At 37.3% G+C, this 25,078-nt stretch overlaps 3 protein-coding genes across 4 annotated transcripts; all 3 read right to left on the bottom strand.

Annotated features, from left to right (window-relative positions):
* Window positions 1-2,331: 2,331 nt before the first annotated feature.
* Window positions 2,332-13,958, bottom strand: LOC135608485 (protein IMPAIRED IN BABA-INDUCED STERILITY 1-like). The gene is made up of 11 exons (XM_065101415.1): window positions 13,189-13,958; window positions 12,334-13,001; window positions 9,695-10,510; window positions 7,737-8,021; window positions 7,297-7,614; window positions 5,246-5,473; window positions 4,547-4,644; window positions 4,095-4,206; window positions 3,479-3,991; window positions 3,268-3,397; window positions 2,332-2,754 (listed from the first exon to the last, which is right to left on the bottom strand). The coding sequence occupies exons 3-11, from the start codon at window positions 10,067-10,069 to the stop codon at window positions 2,729-2,731; spliced, it is 2,085 nt and encodes a 694-aa protein (XP_064957487.1). The 5' UTR covers window positions 10,070-10,510; window positions 12,334-13,001; window positions 13,189-13,958; the 3' UTR covers window positions 2,332-2,728.
* Window positions 13,959-14,103: 145 nt separating this feature from the next.
* LOC135608486 (uncharacterized) lies at window positions 14,104-14,753 on the bottom strand. The gene has a single exon (XM_065101416.1). It carries the CDS (start codon window positions 14,723-14,725, stop codon window positions 14,273-14,275), a length of 453 nt encoding a protein of 150 aa, XP_064957488.1. The 5' UTR covers window positions 14,726-14,753; the 3' UTR covers window positions 14,104-14,272.
* A 1,731-nt stretch (window positions 14,754-16,484) lies between these two features.
* On the bottom strand, window positions 16,485-24,696 carry LOC103979838 (protein WEAK CHLOROPLAST MOVEMENT UNDER BLUE LIGHT 1). 2 transcript variants are annotated; one of them, XM_009396053.3, is made up of 4 exons: window positions 24,317-24,696; window positions 22,527-22,637; window positions 20,760-22,427; window positions 16,485-16,815 (listed from the first exon to the last, which is right to left on the bottom strand). In XM_009396053.3, the coding sequence occupies exons 2-4, from the start codon at window positions 22,626-22,628 to the stop codon at window positions 16,750-16,752; spliced, it is 1,836 nt and encodes a 611-aa protein (XP_009394328.2). In that variant the 5' UTR covers window positions 22,629-22,637; window positions 24,317-24,696; the 3' UTR covers window positions 16,485-16,749. The 2 variants fall into 2 exon arrangements, with proteins under 2 accessions (XP_009394328.2, XP_018678529.2); XM_018822984.2 differs by having other exon boundaries at window positions 24,261-24,695.
* Between the last annotated feature and the right edge of the window lie 382 nt (window positions 24,697-25,078).

Here is a 25,078-nt window from a genome sequence, read left to right on the forward strand (position 1 = left end):
ACACTATTAGATTTTATAATATTAATTAATTAATTAATTAAAATATTATTAGATTTTAATTAAATTATAATTAAGAATACAGATGGGTAGAATGAAAGTTCACTTTTTTCGTAAGAAACTATTCTAATTATTTTTTTCTAAATCCTTTAATGTAGAAATATCGTCAATTAAATTTGACCGATCTGTCCCAAATTGGGTTTTAACCAATTTTGACCTCAATTCATGCCTAAATCAAAATTTTGATTGGAAGCTCAAATTTGACATAATTTATATTTTAGTTTAATTAGATTTTGATTATAAATTAAAATTTTGACTAGTCAAGACTAATTTTGAGTAAGTGAACTCTAACTAGTTAATTAATCTTCACGACTCAATTTTGAGATGTCTCATTAATTGAAACTGATTTTCTCATTTGATATATAAAATTATGTTAAAGATTAATCTTAAATAATATTTAAAAAAATATTTATAATAATATATCTAATTAAAAAAATTAGATAATTCTAAGGTGAAATTTAATTCAAATAATCATGTTATTAGTTAGAATGATGTTTTTTTAGATATCCTTATAATTTAAAGCTATATATTAAAAAACAATGATACTATTCCATAATAATAGTATTTCTCCATGGTAAAATTAGTTGCAGGGGTGAATCATCATATATTTCCTAAAAAGCGGGTGATGCGACTCCCCCACAAGCTCACGTGTTGATTTCGATTTAAGGTGATGTTTACATCATCGAGTCGAGAGCGATCACGTCGTCGCTTACCCAAAAACAACGACGGTTCGTTAATACAAGAGTCCAACAAGTAACAACGTTATCTAAGGAAAGAATTGATTTTAAGAGTGATTCGGTTAATCAAGACAGCGATGTCTAAAGTGCGAGGCAATGCATCCTCTCTTCTCTTGATATAATCTAATTTTATTTTATATTATATTTTTTTTAAAAAATATAATTATAAATTATATTGTAAAATATTATTATAATATAGTGAAAAAAGGAAAGTAGGAACAATGACAAGATAGTAACATACATCATTAGGGGATGAAAGGGTGCCAAATACATTACTGTTTTTTCTCTTCCTTCCTTGTAATGAAAACACTTAAATATATCTAAGAAATTAAATATCTTCGATGATAAAGAGTTGTGAATGTATCAATTCTTTCAATGATGCAATTTTCATTTTTCTCTGTTGGACATATCAATCATCAATCCGATTCAGAATTTATGACTATACATGAATTATATGCATCGACAAGTTATTTGTAGATACGAAGTTAAAATGCAACCATACACTTAGCCAAAGGGAGCATGAAAGGTGGCATTGATGGAGTCTTTTTTGGAGAAGGCATGGTGAGTCCTCACACTCCCTGTCTGCACTCACCCATAAAGAGCCAATTCTATTCATCATGAGAGATCAGGTTGGATGATGAGCCATCAAAGATGTCGAGAGATGAATTATTTCATTGGCCAAAAGTTATGGATATCTTTTCTTCTTCTTCTTCTTCTTCTTCTTTTTATGTTTGTAATATGAGATGAAAAGAAAACAAAACCTTTTGATCCAACATGTGCTAAGCATGATCTCTTTTTAGGTGGGAACACATTGATCACTTGTTTGCTATTGTTCCTATGTTGATGACAACTGGTCATGTAAGAAAATTGATGGCAAGTGACTGGTCAAAAAGAAAAGAAGTGTTGTTCTTGCATCTGTTTTATCATCATCAAATTGCTGTTGTGCTATTGAAATATAAATAAGGAAAATCAAAATAAATAAGACTTTAGTTACAGTGAATCAAGCAGAGAGGATCACTGATGTAGCTGGAGATTTATGAATCTTAAACTTAGAAATAAAAGGTGAATTGATTCAAGTTTTAAACTTGTCTCATGGGTATTTGTTGTCATTTTATATCCAATAAGCTTATCAATATTGTATTTGATGTATTCAAAGCAAAAAAGACAATGGAAGTAACATCCCAAAGCTTAGTCCCAAAGGTGATTAAGGCTTTATTTACTCTATAAGAAGTTAAAAGGATGTACTACAATTAACTTTGGCCTAAACATTTTAACTCATGTCAATGGAACAAATTGATCTGTATCATCCATCATAAAAATGGCATGTACAAATTGTATGCATCGATGTTTAAATTCTTGCGGATGATGATTCTCATGCATCATGAAAGGCTTCCATTTCAAAATCTCTCCATATCCAAACAGGATGATTGTATGCTTACAATTCCTGCAAAAGTTGGGTCATTGAGAGAAAAAAAAAAAAAAAAAGCTTCATTTACTGTTGAACTTCCGGCATACATTTAGTTTTTACATCATAAAGTGAATGAAGATTGGATTAATGCTATTGATGCTCACACAGGAATCATGAGTTCATATATCGATCTACAGAAGATTGGCTTTTACAGAGCACCACAATTAGAGTCACTTTCAAGGAATTGATTGGTCTCATCGCCTTTTGAACAAAAGAGCTTCAGTCACTGCCGGCAGTCAGTGTGGATGAATCAGATGCCGCTTGTCTTTTCTTACCTTGTAATCCATCAGCAGGTAGTAGACTTTGGTACAAACTGCTGTGGCAGCTTCTACCTAATATTAGATATCACTGTTGGGGTTAACTACCTTTACCGTCTTAGTAGATGTTGGTCAAATCCTGATTGATCCAAGGGTTTTGTTTTGCGGATATAGTTTTCTACGATTACAAAACAAGCTACCCTGGCTTTCTACTTCCCTTGCTTTCTCCCTGCCACTGTGGTAAAGCAGTCAATAAGAAAACAATTCCATTTCATATAAACATGAAACTGAATTAACAATTGAAATAAACACTTCTCGTGCATTGGGACTGAGATAGAACGATTATAATAGAGGAAAGTCCAATCGGATGAACTTCAATAAGATTACGAGGAAATCATAGGTGCAATGCTGACACCAGTTGTACATTGTACAAAATTAAAAAGTAGCTTCTAATCATTCTTTTATACTTAGATCAACAACCTTCTCGAGTGTTCAATCTAGGATTATAAGGAATAGAAAGAAAATAGTTTGTGGCATGGGATTTAAGTGTTAGCCATGACTATTAAAAGAGCAAGGCATTGGACACGCTAGGACTCTAACCAAAATACCAATGAGTTCCAGTGCCCAATATGGCCAAATAAAAGACATATGAGGTTAAGGGACTAAGGCTTGTTTTTATTTACTTACTCTCTGCACGATTACCAAATGCTTGCATGAAAGATGTTGCAAAATGGAGTCTCACTATTACCTTTTTGAAACCATGATCTCCTAACTGCTTGGCGGATGTGGCGCTCATGCTTTTGTAGAAGTTCATCAACCTTGCAAGATTGAGACAACAAAGGTCCTGAGAACTCAACTCTGTCTTGATCATGGTAACCCTGAGATTTATCAGGAGAAATTAAGTCACTGGTCAATGCGATGCAATGTAAAACATCAAACCTGCCAGACTATCTGCATACCAAATTGTTATGTCGCATTGATGATGGATCTCCCTTGCAAAGGGCTTCTGACATCTCCTGGGAATAATATGCATCTGAAGAGTCAAATAATTCGGGATGGTCTAATTGTGTCCATCTGTTCAGCATTGCGCACTTGGCCAACTCATATGGTACATGACCTTTTGAACCAACATGCACATCAACATTTTCTTGTCCCTTGTAGTCAAGCTTGCTTTTAATATTTTCAATATTGGACGAATTTCTTTCACAAGAAAAATGGCTTTTTGAGCTAGACCTACTGTCAGATCTACCATATGCATCACCTACTCTCTGTCCTGCCCATGCAAAGCCACTAGAAGCAGAAACAAGTAATGGCCCTGGAAAAGCAAGTTCCTCTTGAGAGTTGCACTTTGCACGATGACCTTCCTCTGGACATTTAACTGATGGCATTGGCTGGAGATCTACAAACAGTCTGGTTTCACTATCTACTCTTGGAAGATCTTTCTTTACATTTCCAGCACTGATCTCGGACTCCTGAAAATTTAATCCAAACATAAAAACATACATCCACCAGTGATTCATTGTAACTTTTTTTCCTCCAACTAAAATAATTTGTAACTAGGAAAAGTTAAATTACCTCTTTACTGTCTGCTATTTTACTGAGTCCACTTGATGCCCACGAAGATCTATGTGTTCTCGAGGTTCTTTTCGTGGCTTCTGATCCTTGCCCTCTGCCAGTAACTCTTCTTCTGAAAAGTCCAAAGACCATGAAAAAGGACTGCAGAATAACTAGCTGTCACATGTTCCAACAGCTGATGACATTTTGTACCAACTTAAGTTGATGACATTTTCCTATAATTAACAGATATAAAGTGTTTTATTTATTTTTAATTACTTTCCATTTATATGAATGTAAATCTTCTGTCTTTGCTGGTCTGAATACGCACTCTTTAACTTTGTGAGGAAGCATATGTCATGTAATTTTTCTTAGCAGCTGAAAAGGTAAAGCGCAATGAACAACATGACATATTGGAATATCTTTCTGATTTCTTCTAGATCTGATAGAAACCCATAGATGAATAGAATTACCTGCGTGTCTCATCACGACTCTTTGTATCAATTTCTTTGGTGGGTGGGTACTTTGGCAAGCTTGAGGGTTCACAGGCGTAAGGGTTTGTTTTGAAATACTGAATAATCATGTAGAGGAAACATAAAAGGTAAGAGCAAGTTAAATTGAAATGGAAAAAATCAATATAACTGAGTTATCACAGATATGAAACAATTTTCATTTAGCAGAGAAAAATACCAGCTTGAGGATCTGTATGTGTAATATAATGTAGGACCACTGTCAAAGAACTACTGCCTTAAATGCTCTGGAATGGAGAATAACTTCCAGTTATCATGTTTTTTATAAATTTATAATGCACTGTAACACTCTGCACAAATTCTTCTTGTCCATTAGCCGAGGGCCCAGGCAGGTGCTCTCCAATGGTAACCACACCCTATTCCTTTTCTATTTCCGATTATACCTAATTATTTAGTTGACATAATCTTGGCTTAAAATATCTATATGTTATTTGGAATTGCTATGCTCCATATTACAATTCCACTTACACAATTATATTATCATTTTTGCTTTTTAACCCAAATAAAGCTGCAAAAGAAATGAAGTGTGTTGATAGGGAGAAGAAGACAATTTTCACCACTGAGGAGATTAACAGAAATTGATATAAGTGCTAAATATATATCAAAAAGCTCATGTAATATAGTTTCAAGGAAAGTACTCACCTCCACTTCAAGGGCACTTGTGGCAGTACCACGCTTAAATGGTTCAATAGATAAAAAGGTCTCTAACAAGCTAATGGCACTTTCTGGTAAACTTTTGAATGTCTCCAGGAAGCTACTCTCATAGAGATGATAAGGTCTAAAGATCGTAGCATGGGGTAACTTAGACTTCTTCCAGTATTCATCTGGTGGAGAACCACAAAGCTTAAAGATTTTATGTAGTTGTTCAACCTGAAAAGGAAAGTTATCTTGCATCTTCAGATTTGAAAAACAACTTATAAATAGGGCATTTCTCACAGCATTTAAACAAGAAAACACTTCAAATGAACAAGATGCAATGAAGAAATGGCACTACTTAAACCACTAACAGTTAAAATCTATTTTGCACATTTCCATTAAATGTTTAATAATGATGGTTCTTCTAATAAATCATTTCCTTTACTTTGCAACTTCATAACTGTGAAAATACTTCTGAGATGAGCAACTAACAGTTGTCGATTATTTCCAAGTGAAAAATAGAATAGTATCTTGGTATGTACAAGATGGTTGAAGTTGAAGACATACAGATGCATTTGCCATTTGAGTGTCTGAGTTATGGATATCATACGTTGGTTTTCTCATGTATATATGTGCAATGGATCCTTGTGTATGATACAGGGGACATCTTTAGAAAAAGAGAATTGTTTGTTATTGAGCCTCAAACAGTACTCTTGAGTTGCCTGGTCTAAGTCAATTATTACAAATCCACATAGCAATCCAGTTCATGGAAGAATGATGAATTATTCAAATCCAAGCTCGAAAGCAAAGAACTCACTCTGGGACCTCTATCAGCCACTTAAATAGCATATAAGAAACAGTTTAAGCAAGTTTCTCATAACAAGCCAGCCAACTCATGGACCCATTAGGAGAGAATTTGCTAATATACAAAAATCGAGATGTCTTCCACACACTTGTCCTGTGCTTATTTCTGGCTGCTTCTTTATCTTTTCTCTCAATAGGTTGTAATAATCCAACAAAAACTATTCATTCTGCATCTGACAATTCTAGTCTATCTATTGCTAGACCTTATATAATTTCTTCCTAAACCAGGTAGTTGGCAAAGATAATTCCCAGGTACAAATTAGCGTTGAAATTGTTAAAGAATAAATTTCACAATATTAATCTTAAAAATATTAATAACATTATTTTATAGAATAAAACTTCTCTATTGTGACAATTTTAAAACTAAAACAGCTTTCTCAGGTAGTGACTGTGAAGGAAATGCTCCGTCATTGTGGTTTCATGATATGAAAAAAGGCTACAGGTGACAGCATTTTTAAGCTGCTGCTATAACATCGAAAATGAAACTAGCCTTAAAAACAATTCTATTAAGTGGATGCAAATCTTAGAAATGCTTTCAAGACAAGCTAGTTTGAGAAACAAATTCCTGTTCTCAAATGTTTCATTGTCCGAGTGATTTAATTTTCAATGCACAAAACTACATCTTTAGTAGACATTCCAGTCAAGGTGATTCCAGTTCCATTATTGAACGTTCATCCCAATAATCATTACCAATCTTTCTAATGTAGACATCTACTCTAGTCGTGCAGATGATAATTCTGACAGACAAACACACATATCATACACAAGGATCATGACAGTTACAGGGTCCAATTTTCATGACACCTTGGTTTGCTAATTTGACTTAAATCTGTAAAAGGAATCTATAATAAAAATTCTCTTTTTTAATGATTATTAGACCTTAATTTCATAACCTACAGGACAGTACACAACAATATGCAGCAATGTAACTGCTTAGGAGGAAAATGAGAGATTATTTTTATCATTATGCAGGTGCTGATTTTACAATTCATCACAATTAATCATGTTTTATATAACCCTATAAAAGTTTTCTCATTCCATTTCTTTTACCATTTTCTGTTTTTTTGTTAATAGAAATTAATTAATTAAAAAAAATCTTTCTCCTATATGAAACTATGTATTTGTTCATGTCTCAATTCACATGATCCTTCTTTTTCTCCATGTTTTATAATGGTAACAAAAAACACTTGTACCTCGGTTCTGCCTTGCAAGATAGGTCTTCCAACAAACATTTCTGCAAATACACAACCGATGCTCCACAAATCTACAGTTGTTCCATAGTTAGTGGAACCCAGAAGTAGTTCAGGTGGCCGATACCATAGAGTCACAACACGGCTAGTTAGGGGTTGGCTATGCCCAGGACTGAAGAAATTTGCCAGACCAAAATCAGCGATTTTCACAACCCCCTCATTATTAACTAGTAGATTTGCTCCCTTTATGTCACGGTGAATAATACCACGTGAATGGCAATGCTCAAGTCCAGATAGCAACTGTTGCATGTAGCACTTGACCTGCAAATTATGGACATAGAAAAAAAATATTCTGGTCGGAAATAATTACATGTTCCAGTATGTTATCCCAAGAAAATCTAAGACAAATAGTTTGCACTATTATTGAAAAAATATGATCAAACCTGAGATTCAGAGAATTTAATGTTAGGAGAGGATGACAGTCCTGCAAGATCATGTTCCATATATTCAAATACGAGGTAGAGACTGCATGATAACCGAGAAGTAATCAATCCTTCCAATTTAATGATATTTGGATGGTCAAGCCAGCGCAGTATCTTTATTTCCCTTGCCATAAACCTAACACTTTCTCGCTCAAAATTGTCAAAGCGCACCTTCTTCAAGGCGACAATTTTTCCTGTGTCGAGATCACGTGCTCTGAACACACTGCTATAAGTACCTTGTCCAATCTTCACAGGCAGAAAAAACCAAGTTTAGCCAGAAATAGCCAGTCAAGAACAAGCTAGCTTCATGTTCAAAGAAGAAGTTTACCAATTTGAACATTCAAAGCCCATATGAAGCACAATCAAACAACCAGCCATTGGGTCTTAGGAATTAAATGTCTCAAGATCTACAAACCATTGAAAGCCTGATCTATGTTTATGATAATGACTACGTGAAGCTCACTTGTAATAATATGTATCATAGAGATAATAGCGCATAAAATTTTCAAATAGAGCTTAGCTCGTAAATGAAATTTGAACTTATAACATCTGTCGCAACAAAAGTATCCGATAGACTTGCACTCATTAAATGAACTGCACGACAAAAATAGTTGACCAATTATGTATATCTGAGTCAATCTATACACAGTTTTTTGTTTAGGCTGATTATTCGGTCAATTGGAAATGCAACGACAGAGATGGTTATAGGCACTGACTCATCTATAAGAAGTTTTTAAAAAAATTTCTCTTTGGATGATAAGAGTTATATAGTACAACAATTATGCATTCTCGAAAAAGAAGAACCATTTTGGAACTTGTGGTGCTCTCATATTCAATTTATGCTGGCAAGTCTCCAAGCATAAGGATAACATCTTCTTCTGTTGCCATCTTCCACCCAGAAAAAGAGAGGAAAAAAATCAACTACCATAAGATAAATAAGAGCAATTACTTAAAATATTGGCAAATTTGAGTTTCAAAAAACATTTAAGTCATTTGTCACATCTAGCTTAAGAAAGTTACACGATAGCAGAGGATGCCAAAGCAGAATTGGCTTAAAAAATAGATAATAGATGCAGAACCACCTAGAACTTCCCTTATGAACACCAAAAGCTAAGCTTTCTTTTTTGTTTCACTAATCATAATTGCTGGTGAAACAACTGTTATTAGTAAAAAGAGAAGCAACCTCAAAATAAAGAAAAAGAAACTCTTCTTTTTCTCCAAATGAAGCAAAAACATGAGAAGATGAACAATAAATGAAAGAAATGTTTATCTGGAGAGTAAAGGCCATTCTCTCCAATTTAATGGAAGAGCCAAGTTAATCTAGTCTGGGGAGCTCAACAAAAAAGGACATCATCTAGACATGGAGGTTAGTTGTCCAATGGAAAGGTTAGGGGTCACAACCTCCAAAAAGTTTGATGTAAGCATAACATGATAGTAAGGTAAAATTAGGATGATAATTACTTTCAACAGATGACCCAAAGTACACTGCGATATTACAGGGATAAGGAACATCAAACAAAGAAAGCACTACGTCTTCCCTCGAGATTTAGCAATAAGACAAGGAAGGATGAGAGAATGTAGTAAGCTACAAATGGGTATTGGAAGTAGGACACATGCGCCGGTACAGATTTGTTTCCTGAGAGTACAACAATAAAATTCTAACCAAGTGCAATTTGTCATGAATCACCATATCGTTTAACATCATCGAACTTCCTCAGCTACGCAACCAGAAAAGAGCAAATTTGGGAGAAATTTGCGTACACTCATATCATTTTCGGTCAAGAAAGATATCACTGGATAATATGGATAAATCATCATATTTAGTCTTTGATGACATTAAACAAACAGCCCATGCAAACTAGTCGAAGTGCCTATGTGTCGAATCAATTTCTTTACGGAGACGACGACTACAATCGTACCTTCTCCAGCTTCTCAAAGGAGTCAGCTTTAAGAGGCACCCAACCCTGAATAGCATCCCCGGCAACAGCACTAAGCCAAGAGGGCCATCCGGCGGCGACCTGCTCCCCTTCGATATACTTGTTAAGATTCTCTAGCCGGAAGCTCTGCGACGTGGTACAACCGGCGCTCGCTTTCCCATGTTCCTCCAATTCTAGGCAATTCCCCTCCTTCTCTTCCTTCCTCAACAGACATGCAGGCCTGGTTACCTGTACGGTCTGGTACCGCTGCGATGACGTCGAGATCGGACCCGACCGCTCCCGGTGGTCCCGCAGGATACCGGAGGAATCAACCGCCGGGGTAACCGAGACCACATTCTTCGACGCGAGGCAGCCCATCCGCGGCGGCCGGGTCTACGGCATTGCCCAGGCCTCCGGGATGAAGGAAACTGGGGGCGAAATCGGGGATGCAATAGGAGCCCCGCAGTCGGGGTAATGGGAAGGATCACCCAAACGACCTCGGGCAGAATTGGGTGGCCCGGGGATCCCGAAAGGCTGTAATCACCCCCTACAAATAGAAAAGGCAAGACCTTTGTGCGCCGCTGCTCCCAATCGCTCCGCAAATTACCAGTGGAAGAGCAAAAGACAGCCACCGAAATCGACGCGGCGACGAACAGGGGAGGAGGAGATGGCGAAGAACTGTAGCTTCATGTGTCGCTTTGGTGTCGCTTTGGTGTCGCTTTGTGCGGTCAAGTCTCTCTCTTGGCTTCATATGGTGTCAAAGAAGCTGCTGTTTTTGGTGTTATATGGTGACATCCACTGCACTGTTTTCATAGTGGTCTGACAAAAAAAGCATGACAATGAGTCAAAATGTCTTCCTAAAATTGCTGTATTCATTGTGATGAAGACAAAGGAGAGGAAGGATTGAGAAGCCACTTTAGTTGACTCACATAGCTGACACCACTAGATGTGGTTTTCTCTCTCTAGAATAGACATGAGAGGGTCACAAGGTTTGGTGGGTTAGCACTAGGCTAAAGGAAGTGCTTTTTTCCATGGCCTGTGACTGTGCTGTCTTTTGCTTTGAGGTGAGGAGCATTAGCAACACTCTACAAGCTTCACTAGGTTAGAAGTTCCAAGATCAATGTGGGTGTCTTCAAAGGCATATATATATATATATATATATTGAGATTTAAAATAAATTTTCTTCTTAAAAAGGAAAGGAATCTATGGCATTAATATACACAGCTTTATTTTTATAATTATCTAAAAATTTATTTCTGAGACTCGAATGATCGATCGAGTTTTTTTATTTGATATTAAAATTTGGTATGTATTAATGATAATGACAACCTCTTAATTTATTCTGTAGATAGGATATCACTGAAGCAACATGCATTTTGGATTGTCCCAAATGTATGTATGAGAATCTAATATTGGAGTCCTGTAAGGATGTCCTACAATCCATGTTCATGAGGACACAACACAAACAAGCTCACCTAATCAACCTGCAAGGATTTAGATATAAGAATCCCTTGACTGTTGATGTACCTGAACACTGTAATAACAAGACAAAGAACAAAGAAATACTAGGAGATGAACATTTCATTGCTTTTAAGGTCATGTGTCTTGAGGTCCACTTTGCATCCTCATGTAAAGCATACCCCCATTCACTGAAGCCACCTGTTACCCAACATTGTCTTTTCATCATCTCATGTTCCTTTTGCTTCCATGAATGCTGACAGTAAACAAGGAAGAGACACTGCTTTATCACATGCAACACTTGATGCATCTCATATTCCTCTTCCTTTTGTCTGCACTTTATGTAAACAAGGTACAGTCTCACATATACCTCTATCATTAGGAAACAGGAACAGATGCTCTATGGTTGTAGAATAAGAATTTAGGGTCCAATAGGGTTTGGTGGCTCCATACATTCTCAAAATACTGCACTTAGAATAACCAGGACAAGTGATGAAGGGCATCCTTTTGTTCATCATTGTCATTGGAGAAACCAAACTTTAGCAAAGTTTGGTGCCTTTCATCACATGGTGCATCTTTTATTTCCATTTAATTTGTCTTCAGGTCTTTTGGCAAGTCCTAAAATTAAGATTTAAGTACCATTAGAAATGATAGATCAGGACAAGAATTTGTGATGCTAAATTGTAGAGTCAGTGTTCTCAACAATGAGCTTTAGGGAAAAGAATTAATTAAATGAACACTCAAAATCAGGTGCAATGGAAAAACATTTTCTAATGGTAAACTAAGAAGGGGGTAATTTGGTGTGGCATAAGGTTGTACACAGCTCTCTTTTTTCTAAGGACCAATCACTACCATATTTCTCTTCAAAGGAAGAAAGAAGAAGCAGTTATTAAGGGGGGAAAAGGATTCTTAACAAAGGCTGGTATAGCAAAAATTTCACTGCAATATAGTTTATAGGATATATGATGCAGATGACCATTCATCTTAGTCCAGTTATGTTCCATTGGGAAGACTAATGGCATGAACATTGCCCAACAACTCACACAAACTGCATGATGATGTATAAGGTTAGTCACATTGAAAATGCTTGTGTATAGGCAACAAAACTTATGATGCAACCAAATGCTAATTGCTGATATGATATTTGAAAGGACTAAGACTTAGATTCTGAATAGATTCAATACCTGTGCAGATCATATTACCATAGGATTCCAATAACTCGGTTTTCCTGCATATCTTGCTTCGCTTGACAGAATGAGCACCACATACTTTTCCTATACTATTGTACAAAATCCATGAATTTGTAATGCTAATCTGAAAGATTTTCCAAGGATTTCAAGTGCCACAAATACGCTCACACAATTCAACCAAGTCATAGCCAGGTACTTTATCCAATCCCCTTTCTCTAGCTGTAGCTCATACATTTGCAGCTTCACTCCACTTACCAGCCTGAGCATACACATCTGACATAAGAGCATAATTACCTCAGTTCTAGAGTTCTTGTTCAATCAGCTGTCCTACTTTTGTGATTTTTATGAACGCTGCAAGAAGCAAATAGAGTGCACATTGCACCAAAAATGAGCACATCATCAAACTGTATTCTTCTTCAAGTTGACCTGCTCGACCAAGTAATTCAACCATGCAACTGAAATGCTCTTCCTGTGGAGCAACCAAATAACTTGAACTCATGGAATTAGAAATACACCAGCATAATTGAATCAGCAGTATCTTCCGCCAGATAAGTTCTGTAAAAATACCCATGACTTTCATTTCCTGGCTCTGAACTACCCAGTTGAGCATGTAGACTCTTCACCATTTTTCAGCATTTCCCGAAACAACACAGCAGCTTCATCTGCAAGACCAAAATTTACATAACCCATCATCAAAGTGTCAACGGAACCAAGCCTTTGTCTGATGTTGAATAAAAAATCATCCTCACATTACTGATTTGCTCACATTTTGCATGCATGTGTGGAGTCAAATTGGAACCACTCATATATACCTGAAGGTTATATCAGAACACAATACCATGGACCCACCTGCCTTTTCTTGCTTCTCCGGTATCAGCAAATGCTGAAACGGACTCACCACCATGCCAAGTTTGGTCTTGCACCTTCTTTGACCACTTCACCGAACAAGTTAATGGCATCTTCAATTACATTATGGGGATAACCAGAAATCATGACATAGGACAAGACTGTGTCATGGCAGATCAGATGACCTAATAGTTTATATTTTCTAGCCCTTTTCATCTTATTGCACTTTGAGCACAGTTCAATGAGAGTAATGGTGATAACAATATCAAGCATAATATATTTTTCTTGTTATGTAAACCAACTTCACATTTGAACATTCATGAGCACAATACAACTTCTCAAACCAAAATTAATAGCTGAAATGACAGTACCAATTCCTTCATACTCTAAATTTGGATACAACATAAGAGCATCATTGAAATGGCCAACTCTAAAATAGCGAACAATAAACAACTAAATTCAAGTAAACCACCCAAATTAGCATTACAGTTCAAAAGCTTGGTCCAAGATAGATGCCAGCTCCAAACCCATGAGTAAAAATGTGAGCTTGAATCTTGGCAATCTGATCTCAGTGACAACACATAAACCTCTCTGCCGTATAGGATTAGCAATTCCACGACTCCTTGAATCCAATATGTTCCGAGGGGCACGGGTCAAAGAATCCTTTTCGATTGTAAGTTAAATCCAATAGGAAAAGGCAGAATCTTGTCTTCTAATTCAAAATGGACTATTCTGATTTATATTGAACTGGCTTATCTATCTTCCAAGACATGATATGTTGGGCCTTATTTTGCAGTCAAAGAACCAAAAATGATACCAAAATAAATTTGATTTCCTGGAAAGAATTAATTCAGTAGAGTAGGAAGGGAAAGGTCCAATTTTTAAGAAACCAATCAACGTCAAAAGAAGGCAGCAAGATAAAAAATGCATCGAATTTAAAGACGTCCATCATCAACATCTACACATTCTTATCATAGCAGAGAAATAGGATTGGAACCCTAATGTTCTCCGGTTAGTTATCTGCTTTGAGAGAAACGGGGAAGGAAATTGCAATCAAATTAGATCGGTGGCACAGAGAACCGGCAAATCAGGAGAATCGCAAGGATGCATCCAATCCACCAACTCTGCGAACCCTGTCAGGGTCATCCAATCCGCCGGTGCCGGTGCCGTTGCGCGACGGCGATGCCGGGAGCTGGGACGAGAAATAGCGGAGCCGAAGTTGCTCGGCCCTGGTGGGGGACTCGACTTCACACCCCTCGTCGAAGTTGAGGGCGTAGCTGAGGGGGTCGTACCTGAACTCGGTGGAGGGGCGACGCCGGTGCCTCCCCCCGCCGCAATGGTAGCCGAAGCCCAGGCATTTGCCGCGGTGTTCCGGCCGGATCAACGAGGTGGGCGACCGGGCCGCTCGCTCCTCGTAGACGGGTTCTCCCTGAGAGACGGAGGGGCGGAAGCAGGAGGTGAAGCAGTGGTGATGGTGGTGCTTCCTCTTTAGCGGCGGCGTAGCGGGAGGTGAGCCGGATGGGCGGTGATCGTACTCCATGCTTCCGTTAAGGGATTATTTCGTAAGACTCTGCCATCACCTCCCTTATAAATATAAATATATAAATATATATATATATATATATATATATATATATATATATATATTCTCGACACTAAACCCGAATTAGATTTTGGTTTTAGAAGAGGGAAAAAATAAGCATAAAAACAGGCACAACAAATTATGCTATATCAGGTAAATATAGATATACTTAACTAAAATTGAAGTCAACCACTGTTATAAATACCTACTTCTACAACTATACATAGTTGGACTTGATGGTGGATTAGAAGCATGAAAAAGCATGTTCAAATTGGATCATTTTAAAGTTTAATCCAAATATTATTGGTCGAGTTTCTATTATGAATTATATCTAATGTAGTATTAAAAGTTCTAATATTGCAGAGCTATTTTTGTTGTTATTACAAAGATATTACAAAGCATTCATGACAGTTAACGAGGAAAATCAATTAATTGAGTAATATCATCCTAATTATTTCTATTAGATGAATGTATAGATAAAATGTCATGTATAACCATCATGGAGTTGAGACACAATCCCTTTTTCAGTATTTACACACAAATGGGATGACCATAAACTACCACAAAACTTCTTGTGAATAGATTGAAGGAAGAAATGAAAAGGCAGTGTGTGTTGATCATCACAATGCACAAGTGATCAAGAGACATACAGAACTCAAAAAACTGCAATATGTCATCCATAAAAGCAAAGAAAGGACCAGTTCAATGGTTATACTTTGAGGGTTGCAACAAAGCCAAAAGATCTTGTTTGAGGATTTACAGGTAAGATAAGAAACTATTTGAGACAGGAGAAAGGGCTAACAGGAAGACAGTTGCATAAGAATAGGAGGATGATTAACTCTTTGTTCTCAGTTGTATCGAAGACAAATCTTGCAAGTCCTGGTACCGGATACCTGGGAGACGGTAACTTCATAAGCATGAGCAGAGTAAAGAACAGTAAAGACGGTAACTTCATATGTTTAACAAGTTAATTAAGATTAAAATATTAGAGCAATGTGATATACAAATAAAAAGGAGCAAATAGTGGGGAAAATATATTTACCAAAATATGTAAATATCAAACTTTAACCACAAAGTGCAATGGAAAAATAGAATAAGCATCTTGTAACATGAGAAGCTGTAAAATAGATGGATAGCTGTAGGGCGGAGTTGTCGTTAAACATAGCAACCATATGCTACAGTGATGTAAACCATTAATATCTGAAGAAATGTTGCACTTTTCCTGGGAATCAGACTAGGTAATTCAACTATGGTTGGTCATCGACACTACAATGAAAATTTAAGTTAAGACAGAAAAAAACAGTGATGATAGATGATTCACTACTTGTCCATTTCAAAGAAAAAATAAAAATAAGAAATCAGAATGTTGTTACCGCTTACATTTTCATCGATTGGTGCCCCTTCCCTTCTTCATTGAGGACCAATGTTCAATGTGCCTGCAGTATTCTGTGATTCCACATTTTTAAGTCTCCAGGCATGTTCATTTCCTGAAGCTTTCGCGTCAAAAGTAGCACCATATGCAGCATGATTTGCTTGCAAAAAACAAAGACGAGCAGCATGCTTCTTTCCAGCACGATGCTGAGACAATGATATTTCATTCATGCATGCTACTTTGCACTCGTTACACTACAACATCTTATTCCCATTTGGCATGGTAGACTTGTTCTTATAGGTCCATTTTCTCTTTGTGCAGTGTGCTTCACTTTGATAGTGTTGCTTGAGATTAAAAGCATTTTCACATTTCACCTGGCAGATATTGCACCAATACAGGGCATTCTGGTTCAGTACAGCTGGTTGAATAATACACTGTCGAGGCAAAATCAGTTGTCCTTCAGATGAACTGCAGTGGGCTGGTTGATACTGCAAATGCTGTAAAAGATTGTCGGCCCACAATCCTCTAATGGCTTCAAAGAAGATTGTTGTAAATGCAACTCTACAGGTGCAGCCTCCCAGTATTGTGGTGGCTGTTTCAGAAAATGACTTTAATGAGGTGCTGGTTCCGGCTGGACCATCATCTTTCGCTTGAGACAGCATCCTGGAGACAACTCCTAGAAAAAAGAAAAGGTCTAAATTAGACACAGGAATAAACCACACGTTTCTATTTAGATTTTTATAAAGCATACAGAACCAGATGGAGAACACCGAGTAAAATTAAAAATCAATTCTCTTAAAACATTTGAAGCAAGAGTTTGGAGCAACTAAACATTTGAATGGTACAAGATTTCTGACAAAAGTTCGCCCACTGGAATGTACGTTCAGGCCAGTATGCATCATAACATATTCACATAAGACAAGCTACCTCAGTCCCAAGCATTTCAAGTATGATCATTCGTGTAGAAAATTTAGGAAAGGTACAAGGAAAAAAGGTGTTGAAATACATTGTTCCTTCCTTATGATGTCTGCAAGACAGAAAGATAAGAAAGTGCCCATTTCTTCAGCACAGGCATCCTGTATCAGCAATGATTCCATAGTATACTGTGATACAGATCACCGTAGGGATTTAATTTGTTTGTCAAACAGATCATGCCAATTTAGAAGAAAAACAAGGCTCATAGTATATGAAAACAAGTTATCTGAAAAGGTAAGTATACTAAGATTTTCTCTTATGGATTCATTATCTTATGCACAGCCATTGGTCCTGTTAGCAATATAATAAGAGATGTAGCTCAGTAAAAACATGTCACCTTCAAGCAACATCAATATTTTTGTGCAGAAGAATAAAACAACAACAAAGCCATAAAGTTTTAACTATTTTTGGGTCAGCTATATGATCTTTTGCTGTCATTAAAATCTATAAGAGACCATACAATTAGTTAAGAATATTTAAATATTTATTTATAAATTATATTAAAGTTTTTAGATCTCCCTCTAACTCTCCTCATACCACTAAAATTTTTACCAGTCAAACTGACAAATTCCTTATTTGTGCAGTTGAATAAAAAGGCAAAATTTAGGTATGAAGTATGCACGAAGATAGACCCAGAAAACCTAGTGGGGTAGGTAATGTAATAAATTATGCATCAGAGAGAGCACCTATAATTCGAAGTAGAAGCATGCCATATTGTTCACTTTCAAGTAATAAATAGCAAATTTTCTACAATTTACCAAGAAACCCATTGCAGCGCTACGTCATAATTGTATCAATAGCATTAGCAAATAAATTGCTCATTTATGTTTTCTCACAGAATACTTATGTCCAAGAATGTAATTTGAAATAGATATGTCCTAGAATGTAATTTCAAATAGATAAAATAAATCACTAAGAAAGAGAAAGAAGATGCATAAACATTATAATGAACAAGTAAATGTACCAATTAGTATTCCCAAGATAAATAAAAAAAAGCTCTCTCTAAAATTGTCCCCCATGCATAAACATAATTTCTATCTGTTTCATGGTCTTCAAGAATTAATAAATATCAAGGGATTTCTTACTTGAGATGGCATAGGGGGCAGCCTAGTGGTAGCAGAAGGTTGTAAAAAAGCATTTTTCACTCTTTTCTGGTGTTCTAACTCCCTTTCAAGTGCTACCTCATAGCTTATTGTCCCCTCTTTTAACCCATCAGTTGCATATTCATTTGAATCTGAATTTTGTTGTAAATTCTGAAGAGCAATTTCTCTCTCAGGTAAAACGTGATTAGGTATTACATCTGAGCCACTGGGGGCAGGAGAAAGTGGTACAATTGCATCGGAATCTGGTAATCCATTTGGCTCAGAATCAGAATTGGAGTGCATTTAAGTACATAAACTTGTCCAACCAAGAGCTAAAGGCATAGTAAATCTTGGACTTCTCTCCTGACCTTAGGATCTTTGTGCACATTTTTCTACCATCAAAACAAGCCAAAAATTAGAACTCCAAAAGCACTTTCTAGAAATCCATAGAATAATCGCATCATTTAAAGTGTGACTTTTAGGACAGATTACCTAAATGGTTTTTTATCCAAATGAATTTGCTATCAAGATCATTTTGCAGGGAATCCCACTGTTCAAGAAAAAAAAAAGCACAAATAAACTTCATTTTTTGAAGATTTTCTCATATCATTCAACAAAAAGATAGTTGAGAAACAAAATTGCCACATGGTGTAAACTCTAGATGTGACATGTCATTAATTCAACATTAGAAGTCTCAATTTATTTACGTAAGAGAATTTTCTATGAAAGGTCTATGGTGCAAATTCATATGCATCATTTGTGGTATCAAATGGTGGTAATCACCTCCACATATGCATCATGTTAAAAATAAATTGCCAAGCGGCCAAATCGCCTCCACCTATAGCTGAAGTCAAAATAAAATTAATCAAATATTTCCTGAATGATTTTTGGTGCAAGGGCCCTTCTAAAATGCTTTGCTAAATGTGGAAGATTGGCAGAACTTGATTTCATACGAAATAGTTGATGTACTGAAATATGCTTCTTGTTAAAATTTTATATAAGATTAACCCACAATATCATTTTTGCAAATTATGAATATGGCAATGCAACAAACAAATTCCTTATGTGTGTGTGTGTAAAATTTATATATACATATATCAGCATATAAAAATAATAGTAGTAGATGACATATAAAACAAATAAAAAATACTTAAAAGAAAAGTACTCAAAACTAGTGTAAGTCGCCTCTTTCTGCCATGAACCATGAAGATGGAAGAAAGACACCATCATTTCGTCCCAGTGGCTTGCTTGCGTGTTATGTAACACTCCACATGTTAGTTGAAACCCCAAACCCTTTCTGTTCTTTTCCATTCCATGCTAATAGCTACAAACACTCAGAGGTTAGTGATTCTTCTGATTAACAATTATTTTGCTGGTGATGTGCCCTTATTGCTTGTTTTGCCAAAAGCAAAAGTATGGTGCAATCTTCCAAATCCGTGCAAAAGAATCAAATGGCAAGAACTGCCCTGTCATCTATCTCTCGGGTGATGCCATCCCTAACCAGAAGTTCCTGCTACTACTACTACTGCTACCCACAAGCCAAGTTGATGACCATACAGATGCACGAGCCAAAGACATTCTTGGTATCCATGCAGGATTACCAGCATATTTTGGTTGCTTCTAGCCACAACTGCTCAAAATAGTAAATTACAGCACACTCTTTAGATTCCCCTATTTTATGTTATCAACAGCTTCATAAGCATTAACATCAGACTCCATATTTGTAAGGCGAAATTCCTTCAAGAAATTTAATTTCTATAGCACCAATGTCATTTTCTTATTTTCGGATCCAACAAGCCAACACTAATCTTCTCCGAAAGCAACAATCTTGTGAAACGAACCCAAAACCAGCAATGCGACATCAATAGGATTCAAAATCACAAGAAAGATACGGAAACTGCCGTCAGACCAACATTTCACCTAATTACCGACTTGCGAAGGGCAAATCAGTCGATCAGGCAATTACAAGACTAGAATCATAAACAAAACCAAGCGGAGGGATGTTTGACACTAAAATCGGATTCGTGCATCAAAGAAGGCATGGTGGGTTACACTTGCATTTTGGCTAAAACCGAAGCTAGATAAGAAGCAAGGGAGATTATAACCTAGAAATCGGAGCGTGCTTTACAATGCCGGGAACAGCAAACAAGGAGAGAACTCTCGTCGGAGAATCCCTAGCCGTGGATGCATCAAAAACCGACTTCTATATCGATGAGAGAGAGAGAGAGAGCACTCCAAAGCGCGAAACCTGCATGATGAAAAAGCGGCGCTACTTCTCGACGTCGTTACCCGCCTTCGTACTCGCGGGTAAGCGGACACGATTGGAGGCGCAAGGAGGTAGGATGTGGGACCCGCTGGGTCACCGCGGGTAAGCGTTCTCGGTGATAGTAATTAATTATTTATTTATTTTAGAACACTTCCTCCAAATGTCGAGTGCTATTAATATCAATCACTTCACCATTAGAGAACATGATGGCCATAAATCATGCAACAACACGATTACCATAGATAAAATGACTCGTAGAATTGGCTTGGAATTTGATTAGAGTTTCATGTTGAGAACCTTAGCAAGAGGGACATAATTGAGGTGTGTTCCATCGAAATCCGGAGGAGAACCATCTGCATGGTGACGAAGCACTGATTTAGGCAGTGATGGGGTGCAAGTGGAGCGCTTGCCATTGTTGCTGTCTTTCTTCGGACGTTGCTTGGTGAGTGAATCTGCAGCAGCCCTTCTCTGTGTCTGCTCTGCTCTCCACTTCCTCAGCTGATCCTCGATTGCTGCTTTAGCTTTCTCCGCCAGCTCGGCTCTTCTTGTTGCCTCTTCCAGGTTGGATCTCAAATCATTGATTCTAGAGGTTGCAGCTTCCAGCTCTTCGTTTAACATGTCAGCGTTGGAAGTTCGTTCAAATCCAGAAGAGCGAGGAGAATCTGCAATTCCCATGGCTTTCCCGGTCTCCTGGGTTAAGGAATTGCTTTCCTTGGCTAAGATTGCCATTCCACCATAACCATCAATGATATCGCTCTTTCCACGTTTAGTTTCAGTCGCATAATCAGCTTTATCATCCATCTCCATTTCAGATTCTGCATCCTTCTTTTGTACTTGAGATTCCATCTTAGATGATTTAGTTTCTAATGCTAGTTCCTGCACAGCAATATACAACCCAGATTGAGAACTCGTAGCCCTTGCTTCGGCAGCCTCAGCAGCTAAAATTCTTCTTGACCTGCTTCTGTGAAGATCTGCTTTCAGTGTCGCAATTTCTTCCTCAAGATCCATCTCTCTTCCCCTCATTTCAGACATCTCGTGTTTCAGTGTTTGCGTTCTACTGGAAAGAAGCTCGATCTGGCAATTTAGATCAATCACTTTATCTCTCTCACTCTGAAGCTCGTTGCGCATTCTCTTTTTTTCGGCTTCCATCAAGGCAAGATAGCTTGAATACTTGGATCTTGCCCCTTCTGGTGTTTCCATCTCCGAAGCAAGCTGGTTTGCATCGTTAACAGCGTCCAAAGCAAATCTCGAGCATGCACTATACAACTCTTCTAATTGCTTCAGTTCAGATTGCAAATAATCAACTTGTATCATTTTTGCAAATAGTTCATTCTCCATGTTATTCATCATATCCAAGTGATCTTTCATCCCTTCTAGCTTATCATGTGATTGAGCAAGTGCCTCTTTAGTAATGTGCAACTCTGCTTCCATTCTGAAAAAGGAAGCAGACCTCTCCTTATCTGCTTCAATGGCTGCCAGTGTAGAGGAAAAAAGGGCTTCATTTAGTGCTGAAATGTGCAGCAATAACTTCTTTCTCTGATCACTCTCTAAGAAAATTGCTTGCCCCATCAACTCAGCTCTTCTTTCTGCCATAGTATGTAATCGTCCTGAAGCAGTGACCTCAGATCCCATGGCATGTTCTTCTTCTTGCAAGGCTTTCAACTCATCCACAATGCCAAGTAGTTCCGATTCGTGCTCGCTGGATCCTAAGAGCGACTGTGCAATCACTTTATTTTCAGATTCAAGTTTAGCTATTTTGGTTTCAGCTTGCTGACATTTTTCCCTGTATCTATCAATCTCAGCAACAGAATTTTCCAACTGGATTGACAAATCATCAACTGTTTTATGATAGACTTCAACCTCCAGATTGGCTTGTTTATTGGCAGATTTATTGATTTCCAGCTGCACTTTGCAATTAGCTAACTCTTTTAACAAGAGGCATAGATCTTTCTCCTCCTGCTCCTCCTGGATACTCAAGAGAAAAAGGATAAAGGTCAATTTTAAGAGGGTCTCACATTTTCAGTACTTGGGGTCTTTAAAATTATGCTTCAAAGATTATCTTACCATGTTTCCTGAGGAAGCGCACCTATTCTGACCGGCTTTCTGCTCAAAAAAGGATAATGCAGTCTTTACAGATTCAAAAGGCTTAGTGTCTATTTCTCCCATTCTTTTCTCCTAGCAGATGGATAATATATGCAGTCAGTATCTTGAACCAATTTGGCTTAAAACAATGTTCTATGACCAGTAAATAAATGCAAGTTTTGGCAACCATTAGAAATCAAACAGAGAACAGCTATTATCTTACAATTGAGCAAAAAGATACATGTACAAGGAAAAAGACAGAAACAAATAGTGATGATAAGATTGCAAGCATAATTATAGTTTCTGATGAACTTTTCTTAAGCAATTTTTTTTTTAGAAGCACAACAAATCTAACATAATGTGGAGAAGATCATGTGTGGCGTACTAAAAACTCAGCCCACTTTTTGAGTAATACCCTTTTTATTGGTTTCAACCCTGAGATGCCAAAGGCAGAAGCATGAATCTTATAATATGTTGTTTTATCTCTATGGGAGCATTTTGTATTTAAGATCTTCACTCTTAAGTGCTAATCCATAGTTTCAATTACCATGACATGCCGACTGCATCACATCTATTCATTAGTCAGTACCATACTGATATACAGAATATGATCAACATATAAGCAATTTTATAACATTTTATTAGTGTATCAAAGCATAACATATTGTGCCAGTTGGTGCATACCACCGATAGAAGATTCTAGTATGATACCAATACTCTTGTATTTGTGATTTTACCTAAGGCTCCCACCTTAATCTATCTTGATGAAGCCCTTCATAATCATCTTCACATGTGGGCACATGCTTATTCATCGAATTACATGAGTCCTTATCTATAGTATACAACTATACATAAAGGTTACTTTTCTCTCTTCTTACTAATTTATTAACAGTTAGCTGCAGTTTAAAATGTCACAGAAACTGCTGCATGGTCTTTTGTTATGAAACTAGGAGGACATAATAATAAGCTTAACAAGAGAATGTTGTTCAGAGAAGAAGAATGAAGAGCATCCTAGACAATAGGAAGTTGTTTGTAAAACTTTTACAGCCTAGCTTTGAAACACCTGATCTAAAAAGGAAGAGCCACATAATGAAATTCCTCCAAGTGAGATTATCAAGTACTAGTTATACTGATCCAATTACTAAATATTTCTTTTTCATCATTGCTTCAGATATTGCAGAGAACACACACGAAATTTGTAACATCACATAGTACTTTGCGTCAATCTATGCAACCATAAAATAGTAATCTCCAAGTTGTACTAAACATGGAGAAACTTTATGTTCCAAGTAACGAACGGATAACTGTCCACTATATGGTGGAATGGCTTTCTCCCAACACCATCAATGGTCAACTTACACCGACAGAATTGCCAAATTTTACAGAAGCCAAAAGGAAAACATCCAAGAAGGATGAAAATATAAGTGAACCTTGCACTCAATGATCACATACACATTTTATATCAAAGCTGATCCAAGAGGAAGGACAAACATTGTGATTTAGTAGTATTTTACTGCATACTGAATTCAACAATGGATTTCATTGTCACAATGGCTAACAAATCTTCCGAAATTACCTAATAACACGTCCTCGAATTAATACGAAAACCTAATCTGCAAACATCCAAATCGTAACAATAATCACACCTATCAATTTTCAAGGGAACAATATTTACAGAGATTAAACAACCTAATTTCATCAAACAATCAAACTTACGATTCAATTTCTCGCACCATCTGCTTCAACCGGAAGGAAAAGGAAAGATCTTTTACCCTAACAAACAGTCGCAGAGAGACGAATGGATCGGAGGGGCAGGAATCAGCACAGAGGCTTGGAGAAACACATAAAAATACCCTCTTCCAGGCCGCGAGAAGACGAATCGGCGAAAGGAACGAGGGGAAGCACCAGATCGAGGCATCCTCGAAGCCGCTCGTCTCGATCGAAAAGGTCGAGTGTCGGAGCCACCAATGATAACCCCATTTTAGTGGCGCGGGAAGTCGGTCGGGTACTCCGCATGATCAGTTTAAGAGATCGTAGGCATGAGATACTCCATCGCTGATTGGACGCCACGACGGTAATAACGCCCTCTTATCTCCAAAAACTCCTTAGCCAAAGGGACATTAGAAGAGCAATAGTGTCATTGGATTTGGTTCTTGGCATTCTCTTACGGCAGTGGTAGAGACTTACACTCTCTCCTCTATAAATCAATTCAGATGACTTCCTTTGCGTTGTAGATTCGGATGTGGCATATTCCTTAGATTGTTTCGAGGCTCCCCGAGTTAGAGATATGACTTCATTTATTGACTTCTCCAACACATTGAGTGTGCATCTGAAGGCTAGGCTGTCTGCTGTTTGCGTGAAACAGTGGATCCTCTTTGGGGTTGTCCAGCAAGAGGTTTGTGGTGGCGTGGCGTGCAGCCTACCATCTTTCAAAAGCTGTCTGCTGTCTGAGTAATCTAGTTGATCTTAGTTGAGTGGTTTGGGGGAAGCCAGGAACAGTTAGCGTGGATATTTCCGTCACCCAAAGGCTGCCT

This window comes from Musa acuminata, chromosome BXJ2-3 (genome assembly GCF_036884655.1).
Source record: "Musa acuminata AAA Group cultivar baxijiao chromosome BXJ2-3, Cavendish_Baxijiao_AAA, whole genome shotgun sequence".
Classification (NCBI taxonomy): Eukaryota; Viridiplantae; Streptophyta; class Magnoliopsida; order Zingiberales; family Musaceae; genus Musa; species Musa acuminata.